The sequence below is a fragment of the Panthera tigris genome, chromosome E3, assembly GCF_018350195.1.
Source record: "Panthera tigris isolate Pti1 chromosome E3, P.tigris_Pti1_mat1.1, whole genome shotgun sequence".
Lineage (NCBI taxonomy): Eukaryota > Metazoa > Chordata > Mammalia > Carnivora > Felidae > Panthera > Panthera tigris.
Window position 1 is genome coordinate 33,249,992 of NC_056675.1, and position 25,704 is coordinate 33,275,695.

At 45.7% G+C, this 25,704-nt stretch overlaps 1 protein-coding gene across 1 annotated transcript in view; it reads left to right on the forward strand.

The window, feature by feature from the left end:
* The window catches only part of GRIN2A (glutamate ionotropic receptor NMDA type subunit 2A), a 367,847-nt gene that overhangs the window by 297,032 nt on the left and 45,111 nt on the right, over window positions 1-25,704 (forward strand). The window contains exons 6-10 of the mRNA XM_042971083.1: window positions 2,939-3,107; window positions 3,217-3,370; window positions 8,600-8,725; window positions 12,105-12,334; window positions 19,783-19,943. Coding sequence (XP_042827017.1) covers window positions 2,939-3,107; window positions 3,217-3,370; window positions 8,600-8,725; window positions 12,105-12,334; window positions 19,783-19,943 — 840 coding nt within the window. The remainder of the gene's footprint in view (window positions 1-2,938; window positions 3,108-3,216; window positions 3,371-8,599; window positions 8,726-12,104; window positions 12,335-19,782; window positions 19,944-25,704) is intronic.

Genomic DNA, 25,704 nt, shown 5'->3' on the forward strand with positions numbered 1-25,704 from the left:
AAAGCGTTTGTCTCTCACTTCTGGCAAATGGTGGGGTCTTGAGGACACAAATCAATCTTCTAAAAACATAGGTGACAGGAAATGAGCTAAGAAACCAAGCGTTTCTTTTCATCTGTTCGTTGGGTGTTAGGGCATAAAGAGAGAATTGAGGAAAAATTAGCTGGCTTGATATTTTGGGGAAAAATGGCCATACTGCCAGTGAATCCCCCAAACTATCAAATTGTTGGTAAGAAGAGAGGATATGTATTCTTAAGCACTTACCTGAGAGGTGCTTTGCATATTTCTTTTCATCTTCCCAACTATCCCACAAGGTAAGCCCTCACCTTTTCACTTTGCAAGTACGTAAACTGAGGCTTATGAGTGAGGAGGCTTACCTGCATCTTCCTGGTTGTTAGGGGCAGACCTAGGACCTGAAAAATGGCTCCGTCTGACTTGCATGGCCGTGATCCCTTCCACTCGCCACACTGGGAAACTGCAGAACTGGAGAGCTGGGTCACTTATTGGATCCCTTTCCCCACATTGGCTTCTATGGGTCATCCTTTCTTTTGGGTGAGGGTGGAGAATGGGGAAAGATTGCATTGGGCGCATTTCTTAGATGGCTGTGTAGTTAAGTCACGCCCCACCCCACGCACGTATACAAGGGCTGTGATGGGAACCAATTGAAAATTTCTACTTACAAGCGGGTCTGTGTTTCCAGAATCCCCATGATAAATTCATCTGTTGCATTTGCTGCATGTGTCTTTTTCACCCTGTGTCCTTAGGGTTTAATTCCATGTCTTATACACAGTAGGTACTCAGTGGGTGCTTGTTGGGTGAAAATGCATTAATGACCATGGGTATCTATAAATATACCTAGTATTAGGAGACATAAGGGAAATAATTAACTCATTAACTGGCCGAGGTTCCCAGCAATGCCAAAGAATACCACCGTATGCCTGTGACCCTGAATCTTAAGCCTGGGGCATTCATAACTCCTGTCCAGACTCTCCCAGGAATCCTGACCAGGGGAAGGAAGACCCTATGATAGACGAAGAGAGGGGGAAGAGAGAGAAGGAGACGCAGGTGGGAAGAGGGAGAGAAGAAGCGTTGATGCATGGCCCATGGTGGCCAGGAAGAAAAAGAGAGAATTGGATCTGACCATGTTTTTCAAAGAGCCACAGATTAATACCCAGCAGGAAATCGTTATTTGGACATGCCATTGATTTAATGTACCTAGGACACATTTCTATCATGTTTATGGCATTTTGCAACCCGCTTCCATTACTCAAAGTCACATTGTCAAAAGAACCCATGTTCATGGACAAAGATATACATCAATGGTGCTTGATGTATGTGTATATCTGATTATATATGTAGTATATACTCACTGCAGTTGCTTGGGGGGGGGGACTAAAAATATGAAAAAGAGAAAAAGTTATTTCTCGCCATTCAAAAATAGCTTTGCTTCATATTTCATTGTTTTTCCATCCAGATATAGTTTATAAGCTCATCTGTTTTTATATAGCCAGGACTGTTCTGTATACATCACTGTGTAACCTACTTTTTTTTCTATGATATGGAAATGGAAGTGATTTCCTATTGTGATGTTGGATTTCCACAAACATCACTGTGGTGCTTAGGTAACAGTCTGTTGTGTAGATGAGCCAGCAACAGAATATTCAGACAGAGCATGTATCTCAGGACATGCATAAGTCAGCTGAGCCAATGGGATGCCCCATCACAAGGTAGCCCAAGTGTATTGCCCAGAGAGCTGTTCATCGTCCTACACGAGCTGTCTAACTGGGAAAACCCTGTTTCCTTCCTTTTTTAAGGCATTTCTGATTTGTATGGGTGTCCTTTGAATATGACTCGGCCAGGTTAATAAAGCAAGGTGGCTGGTGCAAAGCAACATATGTCACCTTGGTAGTTGACGATAGCTTTTAAGAAAGCAGTACCCTGTGTATTTTAACAGGGCTTTTTGCTGATCAAGGACACTGCTATTTAGTATGTCACCTTTTACACTCCTGCTATGTAGGGAGGGAGGGAAAATGAAATGAACGAGCCCTCATTTGACAGATGACTCCATCAAGACACATTAAGTCTGTGGACTCAGGCACAAGGTGGACCCCAAGTCTTCTGATTCTCAGCCAAGTTTTCCTCAATAAGGAAAGTGCCCTTCCTACGTAAGGCAACTGTTATTTCTTCTCTTTGGTTGCACACCTCTATCTGCAGTGGTAGGATAAAGCAAAACTCTCCTCCCACCGAGAGTTTTGTGTCTTCCTTCCTTCTTCTCTTTTCCTGTAAGCGTTTATAGTGTGGCTTAGATCATGTTACTGAACTCTAGTCAAAAGAGGTTGTATGTGTTATAAACTTAAGAATAAGTCAGTTAAGTGTTTGACTTCAGCTCAGGTCATGATCTCACAGGGTGTGAGTGTGAGCCCCATGTCAGGCTCTGTGCTAAGAGCTCAGAGCCTGGAGCCTGCTTCAGATTCTGTGTCTCCCTCTATGCCTCTCTGTCCTTTCCCTGCTCACGCTATGTTTCTCTCTCTCTCTGTCTCTCTCTCTCTCTCTCCCTCCCTCCCCCTTTCTATCTCTCTCAAAATTAAGCGTTAAAAATTTTAAAAAAAGAATTAAGAGGCAGTAACTCTTATCAGTGTAATGGGGGAGACAAATACTACCTAAGAGAAATGTCATGAAGGGTAATCCAACAATTAGTAGAAAGCATGGTACATGGTACAAATAATAATCACTCAATAAGTTAGCCATTGTCATGGTTACTCTCATCCTTAAGAACACCTTCTACCTGTGCTGTTGTAAACTACTGCATGTCCTTGGAAAAGCCACATCCCCATTTTTGAGCCTCTGTTTCCCACATGGAAATAGTGGAAGCATATAGGTAATGACTGCCAACAAATCTTCCGGCGCTAATATTCTACGGTCTCGCGGTGTTTTCCTACAGCAATTCAACTAACGAGGGGATGAATGTTAAAAAGTGCTGCAAGGGGTTCTGCATCGATATCCTGAAGAAGCTCTCCCGCACCGTGAAGTTCACCTATGACCTCTACCTGGTGACCAACGGGAAGCACGGCAAGAAAGTTAACAACGTGTGGAACGGAATGATCGGTGAGGTAAGTGGTCTTCCTCCCCCTAGGGCTGTCATCCAGACTGGGGCCCGCAGTGCTCAGGGGTGGTGGGAAGGAGGAATAAAGGTGCTGTGCTCCTTTGCCTCGTGTGCAGGTGGTCTATCAACGGGCGGTCATGGCGGTCGGCTCGCTCACCATCAATGAGGAGCGTTCTGAGGTGGTGGACTTCTCTGTGCCCTTCGTGGAGACGGGGATCAGCGTCATGGTTTCAAGAAGCAATGGCACGGTCTCACCTTCTGCTTTTCTAGGTAAGTGAACGCCATGGTCGCTGCCATTTACCTATGAGGAATTATAGGTATTTGTCTTGTTGGCTCAAAGGATGGAACCAAGGAGGACCTTGCTCACTTCCATTTAACAATATCAGTGCATTCCTGAGTGTGTCGTATTTGGTGTGTTTTTTTTTCCTTAGGTTTATTTTTGAGGAGAGACAGAGACAGAGCATGAGTGGGGGAGGGGCAGAGAGAGGGAGACAGAGAACCTGAAGCAGGGCTCCAGGCTCTGAGCTGTTAGCCCAGAGCCTGACGCGGGGCGCGAAGCCACGAACTGTGAGATCATGACCTGAGCTGAAGTCTGACTCTCAACCAGCTGAGTCACCCAGGCGCCCCCAAAGTGTGTCATATTTGAATGATCCCAATTCACATCCCCCCTGTCACCCCATTAACATCTTTCATTTATCTCTAACTTGGAACTATTGGCTGAAAATACAAGCATGTATTCAGATACTGGTCTTGATTGTATGCAATGTAGATTAGTAGATATATGTCTTAGAGCCTTGAAAACATTTAAAAAATAAATCTTCTGTCCATAGTTCATTTAAATCAGCCCATAAGCCTTTATATGGTATCCTCGTTCCCATCTTCCACCCCTCACTGATGCGACAGCCGTTTATTTACTGGCTGTAAGGGTGAAATAATGATGAACGTGCCGTGATTTATACCAGCACTCTGATAAACAAAATAGAAGTAGCCAGAAGAGCATACACTGATTGAAAATTAATGGAATCGTATTTTAAATGTGACTGTCCTTCAAGCTGAATGGTTTGGAAGGGAGGAAATTCCTTACTCTTAACTATTCCATAAATGTATGTTTTGACATAAGTTTTGTTTTGTTTTGTTTTGCTTTTTTGTCGTTTGTGTTTTGGTTTTGGTTTGTTTTAGAGCAAGGTAGATCTCTATTTTCTATCTTGTTTTCCTTAGCAGTGTCAGTATTTATGCATTAAGTAGCCTGGCTACAGGTGTAGAAACTGCATGAGACATAGCCAAGTGTTTTTTTTTTTTTCCTTTAAAGGATGGTATTGTGTGGAGTGTTTGGTTACCATCAGCAGTTTTTGACAGTAGCTATCTTGAAGATGGTGGGATTTAAATTCCGTTTTCCTTGGCACCCCCATCAGTGGGTTTGTCCCAGATTTGGGAAGGTGAAATTGAACATTGACCCCAAAAGCAAACTGCATGACAGAGGGAACTAATTAAAGTCACTGAAATTTGTTACATTTTTCCAGATAGACACACACACACACACACACACACACACACACACACACACACCCTTGTCTGGTAGAGACCTAAAACTTGCAGACGAGAGCCAGTCTGTGGACACTGGCTCCAAGCCCATAGTCTTACTTGTCCACCATCTTCTTTTATATGTCATGGCGCATCCAGTGAAACCGTCCGTGTTTCGTTCCCTTCAGTGGAACATTGACTAACAGGATTTTGGGTGCCACCTCACTCACAGAGACCTATGGATTTGCCATTTTCGTTTCTGATAATCCATTTAAGCTGTTGAAATCCTTACCACTCCCTGGATTTGATTTTGCACTCCTTGCTTCCATTCTCGTAACCTTTGTTGGACTAACGTGGACCTTGACACACACACACCTCATTATGTTCCTTTTGTGCCTTTGTCTGATATGGATAATGGACCCATATCTTAACAACAGAGCCTCACTACACCAGGAGAAATGCAGCCGCCCAATAGAGACGACACGGGCAGAATCTTAACGATGATCGGGAGATCCTCATGCACAAGCCACTGCTTATCACCATCTCCCATTTACCTGGCAGACTCTGTAACAGAGTTCTTTGGCCCTGGGGGTTAAGAAAAGGTTGGAGGAAGTGAGTTCATGGAAAGAATGGAAAGACGTGTGTTTCCTTTCACAAGTTGTTGACATACCTCCATAGTGAGAGAACGTTTTTTCCAATTCAATCAGAGAAGAAAAAATGCCAACAACTGGCTTGTCTCATAAAAAAAAAAAATGGGTTGCTGATATCAAATCTGGCCTCAACCCAGTTTCCCCTAGATTTTTATCTTACCTGCATTAGTTGAACATTTCCATAAAAAGTCAAGCATTTTTGCTAAGTTTAGCCAAGCCTCCTTACCTGCCCCCCCCTCTTGTTCTTCCTCCTGTATCTTTAAAAATAAAGTAAAATAAATTGCAGCCAGAGGAAACTATTTTCAAAGCAGTTTTTACACAGTAGGCTTAATATGTTTTCTAGTCACTAAATTACATCCCTGTTCGATTCACTGTGCACCCCCTTATTTACGGCCATTATCTGCAGGTTTTGAAAGTCATAATGAGCCATGCTAAGCTACATTTTTCCATTCACTGGCTCAGTCTTCTGGAAGAGCCCAAACATTCAAAATCTGATTGCACTGCTCTTCATTACTTCCTGTCCTCTCTCCGCTAACTCCATTAACTCACGTCGGAAACGCTTGCAGGTAAAGCCTCCCAGGCTTCGTGTGCAAACGTAACCAGCAACTCTTCAAGGACAGAGGTGGCGTCTGGTGCAATATTTCCATTCATTTACTTCCAAAGACTTTCCAAGCAGGTTGGATTGTTTGAGCCAAAGAAATGCTGATCTGGAGCCTCCTAGATGGAAGCCCCTTCACGGACAAATGTTGAATCTGTTTTAATTCAGTCAAGGATGTAATCCGGAGCTATCCCAAATGTTTCTGGGTCATTCCTTAAACACTGTAGATGGTGCTTCACCATTATTCCAGTGCTTTTCTATGTTGTGGTGGTGGTGGTGGCGGTGGTGTGTTAACAGCAATCCTTAAGGGCACTTCATAGGCACCTAACTTACCAAAACCAGAACACTGGGGGCGCCTGGGTGGCTCAGTCGGTTAAGCAGCCTACTTCAGCTCAGGTCATGACCTCGCGGTTTATGGGTTCAAGCCCCACGTCGGGCTCTGTGCTGACAGTTCAGAGCCTGGAGCCTGCTTCTGCTTCTGTGTCTCCCTCGCTATCTGCCCCTCCCCCGCTCATGCTCTGTCTCTGTCCGTCTCAAAAATAAACAAACATTTAAAAAAAAATTTTTTTTAGTAAACATTAAAAAAAAAACTTTTTTAAAACCAGAACACTAGAGCAGGATCCTTTTATCTCTCTGCCATGCTCATGAGCCAAGGGGCAGGTGTCGCTTCCAAGTGGGGAAACATCTGGGATCAGTTGCTTGATCGGGCTTCCACCTTATTTTTGGAACAGTTAGTGTCAGCATTAGGATGCATCAACTGCCAAATGAAGCCATGTGCGTGAAGTATTCAGTAAGGATGGCCCCTAATATGTTGTATCATGTTACTGCCACCTGCAGTGGCAGTGAAGTTATCCGATGAATAAACGTGCATGTTTGAAACCAGGACACCTTTTTCAGGACCACGAACAGCACACCGCTACCGCCATTGCCACTGCGGGTTCTGGCTTTACCCACGGAATCAAATAGCGCTTCCACGGGATGTACTGTGTGTGTGTGTGCACAGCAAACATCACACACCATCAAGTGCTTTCTGTGATTGTGCTCTTTTACTCATCATGGTGACCCTCCTCCCGTCAGATGCACCATGCCATTAACATACCCAGCTTGGAGAATTCGTTCACCATTTCTCCTCTTGAATATTGAGTATGTTTAATCTCCTAATTATTTCTTTATTTCTTCTCCCTTTTGGGCACACCTCATTACCCAATTGCAATGATTTCAGGGATATAATATTGTTATTACCCAAGCTAATTTCAACTAAGATATATCATGGTGGCAACCTCATTGATTTCTTCCAACTCACCATGTGTTATTTAACCTAAGTAGCCTGTGCTGGTACCTGATCCTTTTTAACATATTTGCACCATGGAAACTGCATTGCAAAGCATTCCTGCCAGTTTTTAAATTATCCAATGTAGTTAAAGCTTCGGACGTATTAGTTTCTTGTTATATAGTAAGCTCATTAAACTGGAATTTATGATGACCCCTAGCTGTGTCACAGGCTTTAATGATAGGGTGGCTTGCTACCAGCCTAGTTCTTTATGATTATTACCAGCTTCATCAGAAAAACAATTTAAAAATAATAAAATGCCTACTATTCAGGGTGTTATTGGGCTTCTTATATTTTACCCTAAGAAAATGTTTGCTTGTGATGGAAAGGATTATAACTTTATTGGTACCCAAGGGCAGTTTCTTCCCAATGATGCATTCAGGTGGAGATATGTTCATTTTCCAAAATTTTTGTCTGTGTTGATTTTCTAGCAAATCTGTGACCTGTGTGAATACAATGGCTCCATTCAGCCCATTTTCATACCCTCAATCAGACTGAATATAAGCGTTAATTTATTTTACATAAAATCTCTTAACTTTCTAGAGCATTCTAAGATTTAGAACCTTGTGACTTGGCCTGCCCTTCTGAGACATCCACATGAAAATGAGCTGATGTAAACTACTTTTAGGGGAAATTACCATCTCTCCAAATACTCCTTCATTGTCTCTCTTCTTTGAGCAATGCTTTTTTCACCCAATTACCATGCGAATATGATATCCTCAGTTGACTTTTCAAATGCATTCAAGCCCATTTCCAGCATCAACAAGATTTTAAAATTGTAGAGATCTCATCTGTCTGGAGCAGACGGCAGAGAGGAGAGTGTGGTAGTCCGAGCAGTGGTGGCAGACGTTGACCTTCCAGTATTGATTGCTGTCAGCCCCCTGATTTTACGATCCTTTTCTACCAGGTTGTAGTGTGCCCTTTCCTTCTGGAATTCCCCACACATTGTCCCTCCACCATGTAAGAATACAAGTGAAAATAAGAATAAAACCCATGCTGGTCAGCAGAAGCCTTAGAATTGACTCTTTGGGCCGGGTCTTGCTTCGCCATAGCATTGGTCCCCAGGATGATGCTATAATCATATCAGACCCAACGGACTCTCTATTTGCATTCTTTTTCCCGTTTGTTTTTACTTTCCTTGACCCGATTTGGACGGTGTCCTATGCTCTTCTCTATTTTTACCCTGTTATGTACAGTCTTGTAAAATGCCTCAAATGTTCTGTAGCATGAAGAATGGTGGAGACGTATGAACCGACAGGGATTCATAGCTTCTTTTGAATGATCAGATGCTCATGAGGGAGGGGTGAGCCTGCCAACAGACCTCTGGGCTTCCCGCTGGCCCTGGTTGTGAGAATCCGCAAACTGACCGTGTTCTACTCCTCTGGCCTGTTCATCCGCAGAACCGTTCAGCGCCTCCGTGTGGGTGATGATGTTTGTGATGCTGCTTATCGTGTCCGCCATAGCTGTTTTCGTCTTCGAGTACTTCAGTCCCGTTGGATACAACAGGAGCTTAGCCAAAGGGAAAGGTGAGACCTCCCTCACACTGACCCTGTTTCATTGACTTTCGACAAAGATTTCAGGTGGAGAGCACATCATCCTGTGTGGGCTTGCTCTTGGGTTCCATGAACGGTGCCAGGTCACCAATGCTACTGGTAACCCTGTACACTTTGCAGGTTATTTGCTTCAACTAAAGAGGGGATCAAACAAAACGGAACACTTTTAATCGTGTTATCCTGTGGCAGCCTGTCGCCGTTAGGTGGAAACCACTGGCGATTTGTTGAGAAAGCAGATTTGAAGAATTTTTTCTGGCAATTAACATTTAAAATCTGTGTCAGAAGAAATGTTCAGGTTGTTTTGAGTCTCGACTTCAGTCCGGGCAGAGGAAGTGGCTTTTATAGATACTAGTTTAAGAACATTCTCCAGACTACTGAATCACACTTGAATTCATTTGACAGTAAAAATAGTTATAAAGTGGTATTTTCCCCCAAAGAATTACATTTTCCTCTTGATAGTGCCTGACCTTAGTGCATTGTACTTGATAAAGCTGCCATCAGTAGGTAGAAAATTGCACTGGGAGACATTCATTGGCTATAACTTATTAAGAGGCCCCTGTGCAAACCAATATTCATGTTAGAGACATAAACACATTACATCACTCTGAGTGACTCTTCCTCAGCGCACAGCACGTTCTAAGTGGATGGCCTCGGGAAGGCTGCTTGGACCAAATCCCTTTCCTGAAAAATGACTTAGGATGGTGGAAGACAGTAGGCATACAGCCATTCAAAATCAGGGTGCTTCAACTTGCCACATATTCTTATCCAGAAGATTCACTATTGGAAACAGTCAGCAGGTCATGGGAATCTGCTAGGAACTTAGTTTTCTTGAAATCCTCCCACTTCTTAACCACTGAAGAGTGGTGGTAACTACATGAATCATCTCCAGTCAAGCTAACATAGTGAAAATGCCATAAATAATCATAAATTGTGTTTTAAATGGGAGAGTCACCAGCCTCCACTAAAAGGGCAACGTAAGTAACCAGTACAGAGGTTCCAACAGAGTGGGGTCTGGGAGGGTTTTCTGGGAGTGATCGCACCACAGTGGAGTCTGTATTTACATTCATAGAATCAAAGTTTGTGCTGTTTTGTGAATTCACGCATTTCTCTGACGAGTATTTATTGAGGAGGTACCATGTCCCAGGCACTGTGCTAGCACAGAGGGACAACATGATAAAGTGGGCGGAGACTTCCTGATATCCCCCCTCCCCCTGCCGGGGAGCTGAGAATTTACTTGTGAAGATAACACATGAACACGTAACATTAATAGTCACAGATGGTAATAAGTGTCAAGAGAAGGGGAGTAAAAGACAAAGTGAGGTGACGGGTGGGGGCACTGCTTTAGATAAGATGGCCAAGCAGGGAAGAACTTCCGGAAGACAGGACATTGGAGCTGAGGACCCGAAGGAATGAGAAGTCACGTGAGAAATGGAGGGACAAGCATTTTCTGCAGATGGAACAGCAAATACAAAGAAAGACCTTGACGGTGAATCAATCTGGATGAAACAGAAAAGACGTGAGTGAGAGCGGTGGACAGTGATACAAGATGGCGGGAAAGGCGGGACGGAGCATGTACAGCGTAGGAGGATCACGGGGGCTGCTCTCTTGGGATAATGAGAAGGGCAGGCAGGAGTGGAAGGAAGGTGCTAGTTTTCTGAGAGAAAGGATTACAGTAGTTTGAACTTGGCTGCAGATTAGTGGATAAATCAGGTATATATCTTTCAAGACGAAAAACAATCCAGAGGCCGTCACATGCGACAACTCCTTCTCTGGCCAAAGCTCACACTTTGAAGACTATTGTAAAGCAAGGAATTGAGCAAGCAAACTCCCCAGCCCTTCCGTCGCCTCGAGGCTTTTTGTTTCCTGCTCCTCTGCTTGTGGAAACTCGAGACATGACAGCTACAGGTTTCTTTGTGCAAAATGGCTTTCTGTTACATTTCCCGGCACGTTATGGGGAAGGTTTTATGTCCAGCTCAGTAATAGTATCCATGAATCAGGAGTTCACAAAAGTCTTGGACAGAAGCCCTGCAGCTGCCTATTTCTGATTCCCAAATAGCCATCACTTCTGGTCAGCCTCATTCCCTAATAAAATTAAGTAGTTCATGAAGTTAACTGGATTGACTCTAATTATTATTTTTTTTCCTAAGACTTCTTGGCATCTTGGGAATAAATAAGTCCAGAAGATTATGAAACTAGGCAAAGAGAAACAGAAGCGCTTGAGATTGAGAATAACAAAATTAATTGCCTTCCCTTTGATGTGCTGTATAGGGTTATTATAAATATTGCTGCCGCCTGGGTTTGGCCTCCAGTGTGCAGAAAGCTTGCTTCTCCCAGGCTCCCTGCCCAGAACTTCATACCTCCCGTCAATGATTCACTTCTGCCACCTTATTTATTGCCCACTCTGCTGGTGTTGCCAACTGAAGTCTGAGTAGATCATTTTTTCATATCTTCATTTACTTAAATGACATAAAAATTAACCTTCTGTTAAAGGAAGTCCTTTTTCCCATGAAATGAGGGCATAAATTGATTTTTTCCCCCTTGTGCAAAACAGACATGAAAGCCGAAAGGCTTGCATTTTACAGCCCGCAGATCCCACCCCCACCCCAATAAATTGTGCCATGTTGTTCTGCCTCTTTAGTGAAGATTGCTACAAAGGACATTTAAGAATCTTAAAAGGGACACGTAGCTGTTGCGGGGATACACCGAGGAAGAAAAAGTGCTGTGATATCAGAGTTCATTTTCCGTGACCTGCAACCAAATGTCTTTCATCTGTGAAGTGGTGGGAGAATTCAGCTGTTATTCGGGTTCCTTGATGTCTCCAATTGCAGAGCGTTTTCAGTTGGGTTTAATTCCTATATTGTGCACACTTTACGTCTGAGTTTGAACAGGAGCAGTTGCGAGGGACAATTGGATTAGACTGCCACACGTCAGTCCCACTGGACCGCATGGTTCTTACCGGTAGCACGGCCTGTGACAACTGAAGCGACCCCACACATGCATTTCTGCAAGCCTCGCTAGGCTGATTAAGGAGATTGGCTCCCCCAGATGGAAATCGAATCCAAATTTAAAACCACATTTTGCAGAGCCCTTTTCTTTTCCTTTCTCCCTTGTTTGTTTTTATTATTTATTTCGCCTTCTTTTAAGAAATGTGGCCAAAAAAAAAATCCAGCTAGATAGAAATGTGGGGGAAATGCTCATTTTTAAAGACGCAGGGAGTGTGGTGGCTGTGGTTCTGGGGCAATGAAGTACCACCGTGAGACAGTCCCATCTTCCGGCACCCGGCAGGATTGCTGGCAGCTGCCGCATTGCCCTTTGGAGAAAGTTCTGAGAATGTCCTTCCTGTTATTTGCAGCACCCCATGGGCCTTCTTTCACGATTGGAAAAGCTATATGGCTCCTCTGGGGCCTGGTGTTCAACAACTCCGTGCCCGTCCAGAACCCCAAAGGTACCACCAGCAAGATCATGGTGTCCGTGTGGGCCTTCTTCGCCGTCATCTTCCTGGCCAGCTACACGGCCAACCTGGCCGCTTTCATGATCCAGGAGGAATTTGTGGACCAAGTGACCGGCCTCAGTGACAAAAAGGTAAGGTCACCTTACTTCCCTCACTGCCCGAGGGGCTGATCTTAAATGCTCTCTTCTCAGAAGGGCCCATCCAAACCCATCAACTCTAAAGCACAAAGCCAGAGGGTTGGGGTTTTTTTTCTTTTAACTTGAATTGGCATCTTTCTAGAAATTTTAGAAACAGAACCTGAGGCTTAGCCCTCCCGGATCTAAAAGATTCCGGGTCTAATTTGGAAGCACCGTTTCCCCAAATGGTCATCTGTCATATTTAGAGAACGATGACGGTGGCACTGTGTTCCAGCTCAGGCTGGAGTTCTCCCCGTAAGACAGCGCGTGGTGTTGGAGGAGACCCACGAGCCTGGACAAGGAGAAACTTGGGCGGGGCGGAAGTGGGGTGCTCTGAGCCTGTAGCGACGTCCCCGTTCTCTGGCATTGGTTGAGTCTCTAATGTGCCCCACGCCTGGATTTCTCATCTCTGACACGAAAGAAAGTCGTCTCTAAGGCCTGCCCAGAGACAAACTAACAGCGCCTTTGTACCCGTGTAGCCGGCCAGCCCCACCGTCTGCATTCCTGACTCACCTGAAATTTCCTCAAGGGCACAAAAGGAGCAGAGAGGCTTTTCGTTCGCCACCGGCTCCTTTTTACCCAGACACCTCTCCAGCTCTCCCTCTCGGGGCGGGGCTGTGCTTCCAATATCACACCTGCTGTCTCCATTCTCTGCTAGAATGTCACAAGGGAGGCGGGGTGTGAGTGGCTGTTCAGAAAGGCACCCAGAGGAAGAAAAGAGGTAAACCGGGTGCAGCCTTCCGTTGAAATTTTAGGTTCAGGAAGCAAATCCTGACTTGCTAAGCTCAGCAGTGTGGGGATTGCTGCCTCGCAAAGATTTTCTGTCTCGCGTACGTGGATAATTGTCTCTCTTCATAAAATCTCACCAGCATGTCTTGCTGACTTAAGTCTACGTGTATTCTTTTGGCATTCGTCAACAAACCGCTGAATAGAAAATCAACCATGAAAGGCCCTAACAGCTTATCTGTGACATATGCTGTGGTTGAAAGAGGTAGAGAGAAGGCCTGTCATCAGAAAGATGATGAGTGGCAGGGGTGAGTGGTTGGCCTCTCTCTGAACGCTTCCCACTGTGGCTGGAGTAAATGCCACTCTACCATGGCGACAGAGCCCTCTATTATCTGGTGCACCCCTCAAGTGTTCCCTCCCTCTTGCTCGCACAGCCGCCCTCCCTGTACCCTCAGTACCGCAAGCAGATTTCCACCACAGTGCCCTTGCACTTGTTCTGCCCTCTGCCTTGAATGTTCTTCCCCATCATTCATGGCTGGCTCCTTCTTGACTTTCCGGTCTTTTAGGGAAAGTGTCACCTCTTGGGAGGGGTGTTCCCAGCCACTGTGGCGAACTTGGCAGCTTGCTCTCATACTCCCACGATACTTCACTTCTAGTAGAGAGAAATAAACAACACATGCATGAATGTAAATGGGGAACAAAATTCCAGGCAGGAACAAGTATTATCAAGGAGCTAAAACCTGTGAGATTAACATTGACATGGCTGGAGGGGCTATCAGGGGAATGCTTAGGAGAGAGTTCTCTGGCACTTAGGTGCTCAGGATATGTTTGTTGGGTGACAAATGCATGCTGTGTAGGACACTGTAGGCATCTCACCTGGGTCTCCTGGGATCCGTCTTCCAGCTCTATGTACCCATCCCACTTTTGCTGACAAAGGCTCATAAGGGGGATCTTCACAGGAGGTTCACCTTGGGGCACTAGAACGGTAAACTTCTGGGAAGGTTAAGTTCCCCCAATCCCTTCGGTTACCTCTAAACAACAGCTAACCAGTGTGGGAGCACAAAACCCCAGTCGTTCCTTTGCTTCTGGGCAGGGCAAACTCAGAGGTGCGATTTACTCCATGCTTTTATAGTCACGGAACCTGGCCGTGCCTCCTCATTCCTCCCTGACGTTTAGTAGGAGAAGAGATTGTAGCGAGAGAGGCAGACAGCAGTCGTGAATGTGCCTTGTAGTCCATAAAATCCCCCACAGCCACCGGCACCGGTACGTGCCTCCCGTCACATCAGGGGAACGAAAATATGGTTCCTCGAAGAGGCAGGTTGAGGTACAGCAGAAGCATCGGGAACCAGGATTTTTCAAGAAAGTAGTTCACGGCCTATTTTGCTTTTTGTTGCTCTTTTCAAAGGCAAGGGTGAGAAAAAAATATCCCTTGCTACGTAGTTTTGGGTCTAAATAACATGGCCGCTTGTGGGAAAACTAATTAGAACCACTAATAATTTGACTGACCTTCTCTGGCTTTGAGACGCCTCGTAACAGATACCACATCCTCATGGGACACAGCTCAGCTCCCAAGCTCAGAGCATTAGTGGCACGCAGATAGTTCTTTTAATTAAATGTTTGGTACAATTAGATAAACAGCAAAATTCTTGGAGTAAATAAGCTAAATGCTCCCAGAAGAGTAATAGCAGATCCACCGAAAAAGTTTACAAAATAAAAAAATCTATATGGAATCAATTTAATACTGTACACACTCAGGTGTTTTTTTTCCTTTCCCCCCCCCCCTTTTTTTTTTAAATCATGATTACCTGTGTAACAACTCAGGTTTATGATGCTTTTAAAGCATTTTGCAGTCTTAGTGCTTGCTGGGAAAAGCACCGTTGAAGCCCGTGGCGCACTCAGATGAGCTCGGGCTTCGGTTCTAAATAGGCAGATTCATAGGTAGATGTTCCCCTAGGAAATACTAAAGAAAAGTTGAAATGTTGATGGGGAAGCTTCCCAAAAAGGGTGGGGGAGCTCCAAGATGAATGTAGTGGCGAGAGCAACGCCAGATTTGGGGTCAAATGAACCTCCTCCTCCTCCTCCTCCTCCTCCTCCTCCTCCTCCTCCTCCTCAGCCTTGCTGCCTCATGAGCTGTTCCGCACCTCTGGGGGCTGGGAGCGGTGCTGCACCAGCTGGCCTCTTGTGACAATGGGGGGATTCAGGAGCCTGCCTCGGTAGCGGAGCCCACGAATGTGTCCCCGTGGAGTTGTGCTGTCCCCGAGCGCTGCGGTTCTGCTGCTGGGTGGGCACCGGCTGCACAGAGGCCTCTGAGCCTCTCCTCCCTTCTAAGGGCCACAGTCGGTTGATGCTGACCTCCAGAAGCTCGTGGCACATCACCAGCAGGAGCAGACCGTACTCGAAATGAAACTCCACATGCCAGTGACCCTTATCTGTAGTCACAGAAGACAGATATATTTTTAATTTTTTTTTAGTCTTTATTTATTTTTGAGAGAGAGCGAGAGCTCAGTGCAGGGTGGGGAAGTGGGAGGGGCAGGGGGGCGGGGAGATGGAGAATCGGAAGCAGGCTCCAGCCTCCCAGCTGTCAGCACAGAACCTGACGTGGGGCTCGAACCCACAAACTGCGAGATCATGACCTGAGCAGAAGTCAGACGCTCAACCAACTGAGCCTCCCAGGCGCCCCTAGTTATTTTTAATAAATGTGTAGTTTGGATGTGTAAGAGGAATAAAGAAATGTCCTGGTCCATTGCCACATTTGTCCTAAGCATTTTATCCCCCAGACCTGCATCTGTACTTGCGTGGTCCTGAAGGGTTTGCCGTGTCTTGCCCCCTTGGATGACTTCCAGACTTGTTCACATACTGGATGGAAGAAAAGTTTAGAATATAACCCTCCTAATCCTTTGCTCTCCGGATTAGAAGGAAACTGGCTCCATTATTTGGCTAAAGTCACTTTGGGTGACAGCAGGTGATGAGGCAATGTGTATCAAGCCACGTATTCTTTGAAGGACCAAATGATTAATTGCAAAAGCGGTCCCCAGTTTACACATAGAGAAACTGAGGCTTGGAGAACTTAGGCAGCTGCCCCAAATGACTCAATTCCTAAGGGGCAGATGAGGAGCTGAATTGTCTAAGCCTAAGACCAAGTGAAGGCAATGAACTTGACCAGGGAGTGTAGTCTTCAGAGAGAGAAGCCCCAGGGAGTTCCACTGACTCCCTCCACCCCCGGCATCGTGATTACATTGCTCTGTGGTCTTGCTGACCATGGACATCTTTGTACCACCCTTTCCTCTGCTACAGCCCACATCTGTTTTGTTCTCTTTGGACACAGAACTCTCTGGGAGAAAGTTGCACAAGAAATCGTTTCTGAAAACTACACGGATGATGTCCTCAGTGGGAGGCCCCCGGATTTAAGAGATGACCCACACTTACCTCGTGTGCCTATGGTCTGTTTTTCACACTGTAGGTCCTAGCTTTTTAGTGAGCCCTGAAATTAATGTAACGGTTGTGGCCATTAAAGAAATAGAACATCTTAGTGACATCAGAATAGATCACATGTAGAAAGAGTGCAGGGAAGTGGCACTTGTGTGTGTGTGTGTGTGTGTGTGTGTGTGTGGACAGGGTATACGTGAAGAATGTCCTAGTCCATAGAGTGTGTTTTGAGAGTCATGCTGTAAAAAGTTTGACAGCCTTGGGGCACCTGGGTGGCTCAGTCGGTTAAGCATCCAACTTCAGTGCAGGTCATGATCTCACCGTTCGTGGATTTGAGCCCCACGTCAGGCTCTGTGCTGACAGCTCAGAGCCTGGAGCCTGCTTCAGATTCTGTGTCTTCCTCTCTCTGCCCCTCCCCTGCTTGTTCTCTCTCTCTTTCTCTCTCTCTCTCTCTCTCTCTCAAAAGTAAACAAGCATAATGAACATAAAAAAAAATTTTTTTAAGTTTGACAGCCTTTACTCTAGTGGGAAAGGTTTTTGGATCTCGGTGCTGGGCTGAATTTTGTGGGGGTGATGGTGCAGTTAAGGCCTGAGAAGTGTGGAAGTTCACCACTGAGGCTGAACATCTGCCTCTGTCACTGTGCAAACCCAAGGTAGGGACCAGAGCAAACCTGTAAAGAGCTACGTGGCCCCTCTGCTGCAGACAGGGAGTGAAGGGGACACATCTGGTCAAGTGGACCATCTCCCATGCCTCTGGAGATCGGAAGCAGCTGACACAGCACCTAGATTTATACAGAGTACTTACCTGTGTCCCCAGAGCAGGCGGCTGCCGTGCCCACGAGCGGGGCTGGTGCCTCTTCCTCTTTTGGTGATAAATTGAGGCACTGCCCGCCAGAGGGAGTGCAAAGAGCATTTTGTTGTTCATGTGCACGCACACACACACACATACACGCACACACACATGCACACACACTCTACCAACGCAAGGCACCAAGCAGGAAGATCTCATTTGACCAATGTATGGCCACTTCCCCCCAAATGCAGTGGTGGCTGCTTATTACACAACAGCTTGCCTAATTCAGGGGACACGATTTTCAAGTGGAAATTTTAATTAACGGTGAAATGAAGTGTGAGTCTGGAAGGAAGAATGATGGTTGTGGTTGGTCTGGCTCGGGTGAACTTGGATGCCTTCTCCGGCAGTTCTTAGCTGCGTGTAAGACATGCTGACCTAGAAGTCTCAGATGCCTCTGGATCCTAGCCCTGGTCCCGCCATGGGTTTGCTGGGCATCCTTCCCTTCTGTGGGTTGCATGGTCCTCCCTCTAAAAGAGGAGTGGTTACTAGCGACGGACTTTGAGGAAGGACAGAGTTCAGACTTTAACCTGAGGTCAGGCATAGGTGCGATGGAATTCTGGGCTGCTGCTTGCAAGCAGTGGGATCCTAAATAGGTCACGTAACCTCCCTCAGCCTTAGTTTCCCCATCTGTAAAATGGAGCCTCTAAGATTTGTTACCTGGCAGATTCGTTGTGCAGATTAAATGCTCCAGCATCTGTAAAGTCCTTGGCACAATGCTGGCCCTAAGCAAGTCCTCAAAAAGTGCCAGTCATTATCATTACTGTATAGTTCCAGAATTTCCTATTTCATGGAAAAATGAAGCCCAGGTTACTTTTTTTTTTGTCCATGCTGATAATAAAATTGAAAAGTAATAATAACTATTTTTGAGTGCTCATTCTGTTGCAGGCACTATTTTAATTACTTGACAAATTTTAGCAATTTTAGAATGCCCCACTAACCCCTACAAGAGGAGTACTGATCTGGAAAATAAATGGAGGCAGTATAAAGTGACTTATCTAAGGTCTCATAGTTCATAAATGGTAGAACCTGATTTTTTAACTTTTGAACCTGAGCTCACACTTGTACCTATTGCCCTCTGCTGACTCTAGATTTTAATTCTGTTTCTGGGACTCAGTCAGACCTAGTACTCTTGACTCCTAATCTCGCTGGGCTGTCCCAGGCACTGCACTTATGAACACAATATCAGTCAATCAGGGAAGACAAGTGGAGCATGGAGAGCCAACCTTAATGGAGGCTTGAGAGCCATTCACGATATGGGCATCCCCAAGAAGCTAATGGTTCCAGCTCAAGAAACGTTCGTGGAGGCTGCCATTATGCCTGGAATATATTAGGTCCCCAATAAGTGGGCCATGCATGAATGAGCGAGTGGGGAATGAGTAAATGGCAAACACAGAGTTACTGTAGGGGAGGAAACATAATTTTCCCTCTACCCTTGTAGGTTCTTGGCTGAGACACCTCTATAACAAAAGACAGATGAACAGGAGAAAAACAAACAAAAGTTTAATAGCATGGATACATTGTGTAGACGTGGGACATGCCCAGGAAAGCCAAGTAACTCTTTGCGATGGCCCAAGCCACCAACTTGACCACTGTCACCAGCTAAGGGCAAATGAGAGACACGGGGGGCGGGGGTGAGGAGTCCTGTTAGGGGAGCTTGTCAGGAAAAGCACAGTAAACAAGGATGAGGGCTGTTCTATAGACTTAAGTTGGTGCCTTCAACAATAAGAGTTTCTAGAGATGAGACATCTTCCTTCTCTAGGTGCTGAGAGGAAGACACCCCTACCAATATCAGTGCGTCTCTTACAAAAGGGCTTTTACTCTTCAGACCTTGTCCTGTGTCTGCTGTTTGTAAAAATAACCAGCCGAAGAGAATCCTTAGGCCAAGGAGGCGTATCCTGGCGTGATACATTGTGTTGTTCATCATTGCCCAGGGGCGGTCATGGTAATTGTGAATGAGGTTCAGACAAGGGAGTGATTGGTGGGGAAAACAGAGAAATTTCATGAGAAGGTAGATAAAATGAACCGAGTTAAAGTAACACCTTCATTTTGGCAGTTAGTGTTTCCTGAGCACGGCCCGTGTGCCCACCGCAAGGCCAGTCTATAATGGGGCCAAAAAAAGTTAATCCAACGAATGCCTGTCGCACACTCAGCCAGGCCCTGTGCTCGCCACTGGGGGGACAGTTGGGAACGAGACAGACACTGTTTCTGACCTCTCAGAGCTCACGGGCCAGTGGCAGGTGGGATTAAATAAAAAAGGAAACAGAAATGAATGGTTTTTCAGCTGTCCTGTGCTAGGGCGTGCATATGTTTAACTCCCGACACAAGACACAATGGTGGCTGACTTCTCCTCCTTCTTTCTTTGTCTCTGTCCTGTCTGTCTGTCTGTCTGTCTCTCCAGTTTCAGAGACCTCACGACTATTCCCCACCTTTCCGATTTGGCACGGTGCCTAACGGCAGTACCGAGAGAAACATTCGTAATAACTACCCCTACATGCATCAGTACATGACCAAATTCAATCAGAAGGGAGTGGAAGATGCCTTGGTCAGCTTGAAAACTGGGTAAGGATGATGGGGATTTGTTTTCTTCTCTGCAGGCCTGCCAGCCCATAAACCTCACAGAAAATGACTCTGCGTGCCTTGGTGCTTACCTTGCCTTCGCAGCTGTGTTTTCTGGAAAGTAGCTGTGGTTCAGATGAACCCTACGTGAGGGCTCTTTTTGTTAATCTCATGAGCACCACAGGTTTCCTTTTGAGTCGTGTTAAGGAAACACAAATCCAGGACACCTGAAAATGCAGAGAACCAGAGGGGTTTCTTCAACTGATAAAGAAGTTGGTGCAACCCTGTGGGATATTTCAGCCAGAGAGAAAGATCTAAAGGGTCTGTTAGCCTCTCGAAAGTGCTGAAAACAAAGTGCTGCAGACTTTTATCTGATTTGGAGTAGGAGTTTTTGGTGAGTGGCTGTATGTAAAAGCTGATAGTGTAGCACTGACGAAGCAGAAAGGAAAGCTGGAGAGAAGAGCAGCGTCTCTAAAGGTGCAGCCGATGTCCCCGTCCACCTGTTGGCACTGCAGAGTGTAGCCTACTCGGAGGGAGGACCTGCTGAGAAAAGACCGCAGAGGCTAGGATCTTGGGAGGTGAAGCTGGAGTGTGCCTCTCCTCCCCCCGTTGATATCGTGTGTGGCTTGGGACAGACGCTGAGTTGTTCCCAGCCTCATATGTAAGATGGAAATCCTAACGGGACCTAATTCGTAGGGGTTTTGTGAGGACTGAGGGAAGATGTGCCGGAAAGCATTTTGCATAGACACGACCCGACTGCCAGTGCTCTTAGTTGGTGTAAAGGTTAAATTCTCTTCTGTGGCCTCTTCAAAATGCTGGGGATGTGCAAAATGCATCTTGGGGGGTGTGAGACATGACTGTTGTGCATCATCCCGTAGTTTCGTCCACAGCCTCTTCCTTAGGGGCCCCGTCTAAACCCTCAAGCCCAACTTCCGCATGATTTCCAGGAGCTTTGGCCGGTCGCATTTTGTCCCTTCAGTCTCTTTGGAATCTCTTTGGTATCTCAGCAGGGGCTGGGACAACACGTCTTGAGAAGTCGAGCCCATGGCTTACCCCAGACTCGTTCACGTGCTGCGCATTCTGGCTCAGAGTGATTTTTAAAACATCTCATGGAGGACAGACACAAATGCAGAGAAGATACACACATTAAGGACAGTGCTTGACGACTTTGTCCAAACTGACCATCCGTAGCCAATCCCTAGAAACCCTGCCACGCCCTTTTCCCCCGCCACCAGCCTCGCTTCTAACACCATAGACTCATTTGGCCTGTTATTCTAGCATCTCAGTAAGATCACACCGGACGTCTTCTTTTCCGCTCGCCTTCTTTCAGCCCAGCAGTCTGTTTGCGAGATTGCCACGTGTCACTGCAGGTCTGTCATTGCCGTGGCGGTGTGGAAGTCCACTGTGGGGACATGCCACAGAGTCATCCTCGTCTGCTAGTCGTGAACGTTGGGGTAGCGTCCCATTCGGGGATGTTTGGGGTAATGCTTCTAGGGGCATTCTCATACATGCCCTCGCTGCACAAGGGAGTACACCGCCCTTGATACATACTTAAGACAGGAATCGCCGAGCTGTAAAATGCATGTGTGTTTGATCTCGGTAGATACCAGAAAATTCTGATGACTTTCCAGTTGAGCCCCAGATATGGGTTTTGTAGGTTTGTTTCTGCCATGGTCTTTTCTTCAACATACACTGTCGGTTTGGACGGACCATGAACGCAAATGTGGATGACAGTGGTTAGAAAGAGCGAGTGGAGTCTCGCTGGCCCCGTCTCTATCCATCTGTCACCCAGAGCAGTGAATGGGTTGCTTTCTTGCTTTCCCATTTTTTTTTTTTAAAAAAACAATACGAACAAAAAGGAGTCAAGGAATGGAAACGGTTCCTAGCCATAAATCGTATACATTGTTTTCTGGAAGCCATATAATAATTATGACATCCATCCCAGCAAACCTGGGCAGCTGGCAGCTTTACTCTATACTCAGTTTTCCATGTGAGAGATAATTTGTGCTATTACAGCAAACTCAGAAACCAGAGTTGGAGAGGTATGAGTCTTTTTAAAAAAATATTTATTTCTTTTTTTTAAATATTTATTTATTTATTTATGGAGAGAGAGAGAGAGAGACAGAGCACAAGCAGGGGAGGGGTACAGAGAGGGACACATAGAATCCAAAGTAGGCTCCAGGCTCTGAGCTGTCAGCACAGAGCCCAACACGGGGCTCGAATTCACGAACTGTGAGATCATGACCTGAGCCAAAGTTGGACGCTTAACCGACTGAGCCACCCAGGCGCCCCTGTATGGATCTTTTTTAAAGAACTGCTTGGTTAATTATTTAAATTAATTAAATTAAAATTTGAATAGAGAATGCATTACATAATTCCAAATCAAAAAGTATTGTATAAAAAGATGAACAGTGAAGAACCTTCCCCCCACACTGTTTCTCCTCTGCCAAGTATCCCCAACAGCAACCACATCTCCTGACCATCCTGTGTCCCTCCAGATCAATCTATGCATAATTAAAAGCCTTCTGTAGCTCCTTTTTTGAAAACGTTCATTATTTTCTCTATTGGTCTCTTGGTCTTTTTCTTATTAAGCCCTTTATTTGTGGTGTAGTTACAAATGGTGTTCCCAGCTTTCTGGTCTTTGGAGCTTCCAGATGGTATTTTTTTTTCCATGCCGATTTTTTTTTTGTAGTCAAATTTATCAGTTTTTTTTTTAAGTCTTCTGGGTTATGAATTGTAATTCAGAAGTCCTTCTCTACTCCAAAAAGAGATTCCTTTCTTGAATTTTCTTCTATCCCAGTTGCATTTTTTTTTTTATTTTAGAAAGATAGAGCAGGGAAGGGGCACGACCTGATATGATAGGACTTCAACCCCTCAACATGATTACGAGAAGCAAAATGTGGGAACCTGCCACCACAGAATGGTACCAGGATCCCAGCAACTCCATGGGGGTCTCATCTGCTCCTCCTCCAAGACTTCATCAGAGTCAAGTGTCTGCCTCACCTTGCTTCTTATCTTTTCCTTACCTCTCACATCTCGTCTCCTTTTAAAACTTGCCACTAGGAAATAGGTTATTTTAAAACATGATGTGCCTTAGGCAATCATTTCACAAGAGTAAATATCATGAGGCTGTGTTGTTGAAGGAATAACAGTAACAAAATGAACTCCTCACATACCCAGCACCCAGCCATTCCCCTCCTTCACTGCAGCATCTCCAGAAGATTCCAATCTTCTGGAAGGTAGAGAGAGGTGCCCTACGCACCCCTGAATTGTTAAACTTGAGGAGATTTTAAAATTAAAATTTTTTAATGTTTTATTTATTTTTGAGAGAGAGAAAGAACGCAAGCAGGGGAGGGGCAGAGAGAGAGAGAGGGAGATACCAAACAGGCTCCAGGCTCCGAGCTGTGAGCACAGAGCCTGACATGGGGCTCAAACTCATGGACCTCCGAGATCATGACCTGAGCCGAGGTCAGATGCTCAACCAGCTGAGCCACCCAGGCGCCCCTGTGAGTCTGCATTTTAACAAGCATCCTTCTTCTCCAGGTGATTTTGATTCATGCTGAACTTTGAGAACTACTGTTCTAAAGGGATTCCATAAACACATTCTACTGAGACAACATATAAAAAGTAGACCAGTCAATGTAACCACGTAGCTTATCTCTGGGATCCCTAATTGCCTTAAGACCAGAGGTAGAGAGAAACCTGAAACTAAGTTAGGTTTCATTGTTTACTGAAACTTTAAGTCGAGATAAACCATTCCAGAAATCAGCAGGCAAATCAACGAGGAAACAAGATATGACGTGCAAACATGGACAGGGATAGGGTTTTTCAGGATTGGGTCTGTTGTGACAGGTAGGGGCTCTCCTGAATCAGAGGTGGGTGAGCGGTTTGTGACCCCGGGTTTCTAGACCAGTATTTCTCCGAGGGTGGCCTGAGTCTGAGTCAGTAGAGGTGCTAATAAAAATGTGGGTTCCTGAGCCCCACTGAGCCGACAGAATCAGAATGTCCGGGGGCGGCAGCCTGGGAATCGGCATGCCAGAGGAAGCTCTTCGGTAACTCTGACCTGCGCTCATCCAGGTTTGAAGACATCCACTCTGGAAGAGGGAGCTGAAATGAGCGGAGGCAGATTTAGATTTACAAATGCTCTGTCATGAGAAGCTCATGTTCTCCAAGCGGTTCTAGCAAATGGGCAAACTTGCAAGCCCAGTGTTTTACGGCAGATTTAAATTAAACCGTCAACATCCCCAGGACTCCTCAGAGCCTAATATTTCAAGACGCAGTGGGATGGTTTCTGTTTATCTTCACTGATGTTCGTGTGCAGTTATTTGTATATACGTTTATGAAAAGTCCTAATTTCCTTTGGAAGCATCCTTCTTTAGCCGTTGGCCATGCCGTCCCCTATCTATCTGATTTCCTGTCCCGCCCAAGAGTGTTGGGAAACAGGCAGGCATCTTTCGGCTTCCCTTACGTTGAGTATTTGGAGAGAAGGGTGGGGAGGGAGGGTTGCCTTTGGACCGATAAACATTTACTGCAGGCCTCACGTCGTGCTCAGGGATGTGTCTGTAAAAATAAAATCAGGCAGCTACTTGCGTAGCTTCGCGGCACTGCCTTCGCGGTAAAGGGGAGCACTGAGCCCCTGTTCTGGAGCACAGGGTCCCCAAGCCTCTGGGGCTCAGGAATCCATGCTTCTATTAGCACTTCTGGTGACTCAGGTAGAGGTAGTCCATGGCTTCTGAGAGGTTCATTGAATGTTGGGAGATGGTGTCCCGTCTGAAGAGGAAGGGCATTTGAGAAGGCGTGCCCCGGAGGAGACGAGGCATGGAGGAGGTTTTGTGCAGGCTTAATTGGAAGTGTCTCTGGGACCCCATCATTGGGCACCCACCTCCCCTCTGCATCTGTTGAGACCCAGCAGTTGGTGAGACGCAGCCCCAAACGTTTCACATGCATAATAATCCCGTTTAATCCTGACAGCATGCTGCCGAGCCGGGTGTCTCCTTTAAGGGATGAAGAACCGAGGTTAACTAAAGTACTCAACAGGCTATTTAACCAAGTCACTACCTTGAAGAGTTACTAAGTGTGATATCTGGGGTTGCCTCTCCTCAGCGGCGTGCCAGTGAGGCAGCTGGGTGTAAGAGGTTAGAGCTCCAAAGACTTGGAGCCCGCAGTTTTATCTCTGATATATATGTGTGTGTGTGTATCTAGGCATATTTAAAATACTGCATATAAGATACAGATATTTTATATTACATATCTATCAACTGACTACCTGAGAGTTGATAAGATCACAGCATCGTCCTTTCTATCCCCACAAGAAACTGGTTGGGAGATGTTGAAGTTGCCAAGGCAAAGGCAGCCTGGGAAGGCGTAAGGATTGTCATCGATGATTAGCTGCTGTGTGGGGCATGTTCTTTCCAGGATGCTCTCTGAGTGGCATACGTAGCTAAAATATTAGCTATATTTTATCAGTCAGGCAGGATCAAACTCAGAGGGTTCATTTCCAGCTCCTGGGTTTGAAAGCAGGCATAGACAACAGGGCTCCACGAGCTGTTCTCCTAAATGGGATAGCCTCATCTCTAGAGAAAAGTCAGATCAACAGTGACCTGGTTTCTGAGATCCACCCCCACACTGCAAATAAAGCTTAAAAATAATTGCTACCACATCACAGAGTTAGGATTTTTTTTTTTCCAAAATAAAAACTCAGGGAGGCACAGGCACTTTTTTGTTTTGTTTTTTTTGGGGGGTTTTTTAGTGGTTGCAATTATTT